This window comes from Haliotis rubra, unplaced genomic scaffold (genome assembly GCF_003918875.1).
Source record: "Haliotis rubra isolate DU_JTF1 unplaced genomic scaffold, ASM391887v1 Scf327, whole genome shotgun sequence".
Classification (NCBI taxonomy): Eukaryota; Metazoa; Mollusca; class Gastropoda; order Lepetellida; family Haliotidae; genus Haliotis; species Haliotis rubra.
In genome coordinates, this window is record NW_025766999.1 from 672,162 (window position 1) to 674,072 (window position 1,911).

Genomic DNA, 1,911 nt, shown 5'->3' on the forward strand with positions numbered 1-1,911 from the left:
TACCACCTAGTCGCGACTCGAACTTGAACATAACAATGACATCGCCTAATCAGAACATGGTCCAGAGAGCCGAGGCAGCTCAGAAGCGAACCAAGGCTGTAAAACGCAAAGCAGGGGACAAGATTGTCACTTCGAAGAAAGTACGTCATGAAGGTAACAGCTCCAAACGATCCTTCATCGAGTTTAAAGATACTCCCGCTATCGACCCCAGAGACATCTTCAACCAGTAACCATGTCTGTACTGACGGAGAAAGAGTTTACCGAAGCCCTGCCAAATAGCTTAGATTTATTTGAACTGCCTCCCTATCAAACAAGCATCCTGCAACACTATTACGAGAATGTAAGACCCCCTGTCTGTCATCACCGATTCCAGTCCGGTGGAATTTCACATTCCCGAACGGCGGGAAAGACTACATCGACTTGAGCAAGACTCGACTTCACGTCAAACTGAAGGTTACTCATACCGACAAAACACCATTAGCCGATAAAGAAAAAGTAGGGCCCGTCAACCTCACTCTGCAAAGCTTGTGGAGTCAGGTAAGCGTGTTCCTACAGGGTCAACAGGTCAGCTCCAGCAATGGCGGTTACCCTTACAAAGCCCTCATGGAAACCGTTCTCGACTATGGAACAGATGCTCAGACCAGCCAACTGACTACTCAGCTGTATTACAAAGATTCGGGTGTCACCGTAGACGAGTTCAACTCCGGGGACCCCTACGCCGGTGGGAATGACGGGCTCATCAACCGCGGAGGTTTTATCGCCGGAAGCAAGTCGCTCACCCTAACAGGACCTATCATGGAAGACATGTTCGGTTTCCAACGTCAACTGGTGAATGGTGTGGACGTGGGACTCAAACTGTTTCCTTCCAGCACATCCTTTGTCTTGATGTCAGAAGAGACCGATAAGGATTACACCGTCGAACTGCAAGACGTGTACCTGAAAGTATGCAAACTCAGAATCAACGACGCTCTCATCGTGGCCCACAACAAACAGTTCGAGAAAGGTAATGCCATGTACCCCTACGAAAGATCCGTGGTCAAGATGGCCTCGGTCGCCTCGTCCAGTCTGAGTTTTAACTGGGACGCCATGTTTCAAGACGAAGTTCCCAGTCGACTGATTGTCGCCTTGGTGAGGTCCAATGGGGTGAACGGATCGTACACGGCTAATCCCTTCTGTTTCCAAGGAGACATCATTAAAAGCATGGGACTGTACTTGAACGGTACCAGTGTACCAGGACGCCCGTTTGAGTCGGATGACATCGAGGCTTACGCTAGCCTGTACGATTGGAATAACGAATGGCGCAAAGACAAAGGTTTGAACTTGGACCGCACGGAATTTCCCATAGGTCATGCCTTGTACGTGTTCAACCTGCAAGACATCGGAGCCGACAGATCGGAATATCTGAACCTGCTCAAGTCGGGTAATCTGAGACTAGAAGTCCAGTTTGCTCAGGCGCTCGCCCATACCTTCAACGTCATCGCTCTGGCCAAGTTTCCGGCACTTATCGAAATCGACCAAAGCCAGAACGTGTTTCTAAAGTAGTCCATGTACAAACAACAGTTACAGTGTGCCATCCGTAGCGATCCCAGCCTCCGTAGTGTCATGGTGGGTGTGTATACGAGAGATACCATAGCTAGCATCGCTTCACCTACCAGTGGAAGACCGTGGGGATGTGTGGTTAACACGGACCAAGCTCATGGCGAGGGACAACACTGGGTCGCTTTCTACTTTGACGGGAGTGGAGTCGGCGAGTTTTTTGACAGTTACGGACAGAAACCGAGTTACTATCATCGTGAATTTGAATACTTTGTCAAGAGACATTCTCGCAGTTTTCGATATAACGCGACTGTTTTACAACACTCTAATTCGAGTGCTTGTGGATTCTATTGTTTATATTACTCGTTACAGAAA

The 1,911-nt window shown here is 48.8% G+C and overlaps 1 protein-coding gene across 1 annotated transcript; it reads left to right on the forward strand.

The window, feature by feature from the left end:
* The first annotated feature begins 603 nt into the window (after nt 1–603).
* On the forward strand, nt 604–1,542 carry LOC124283999. The gene has a single exon (XM_046720039.1). It carries the CDS (start codon nt 604–606, stop codon nt 1,540–1,542), a length of 939 nt encoding a protein of 312 aa, XP_046575995.1.
* The last annotated feature ends 369 nt before the right edge of the window (nt 1,543–1,911 follow it).

Coding starts and splice junctions, on each gene's coding strand:
- LOC124283999 (XM_046720039.1), top strand. CDS start 604: ATGGAAACCGTTCTCGACTATGGAACAGATGCTCAGACCAGCCAACTG.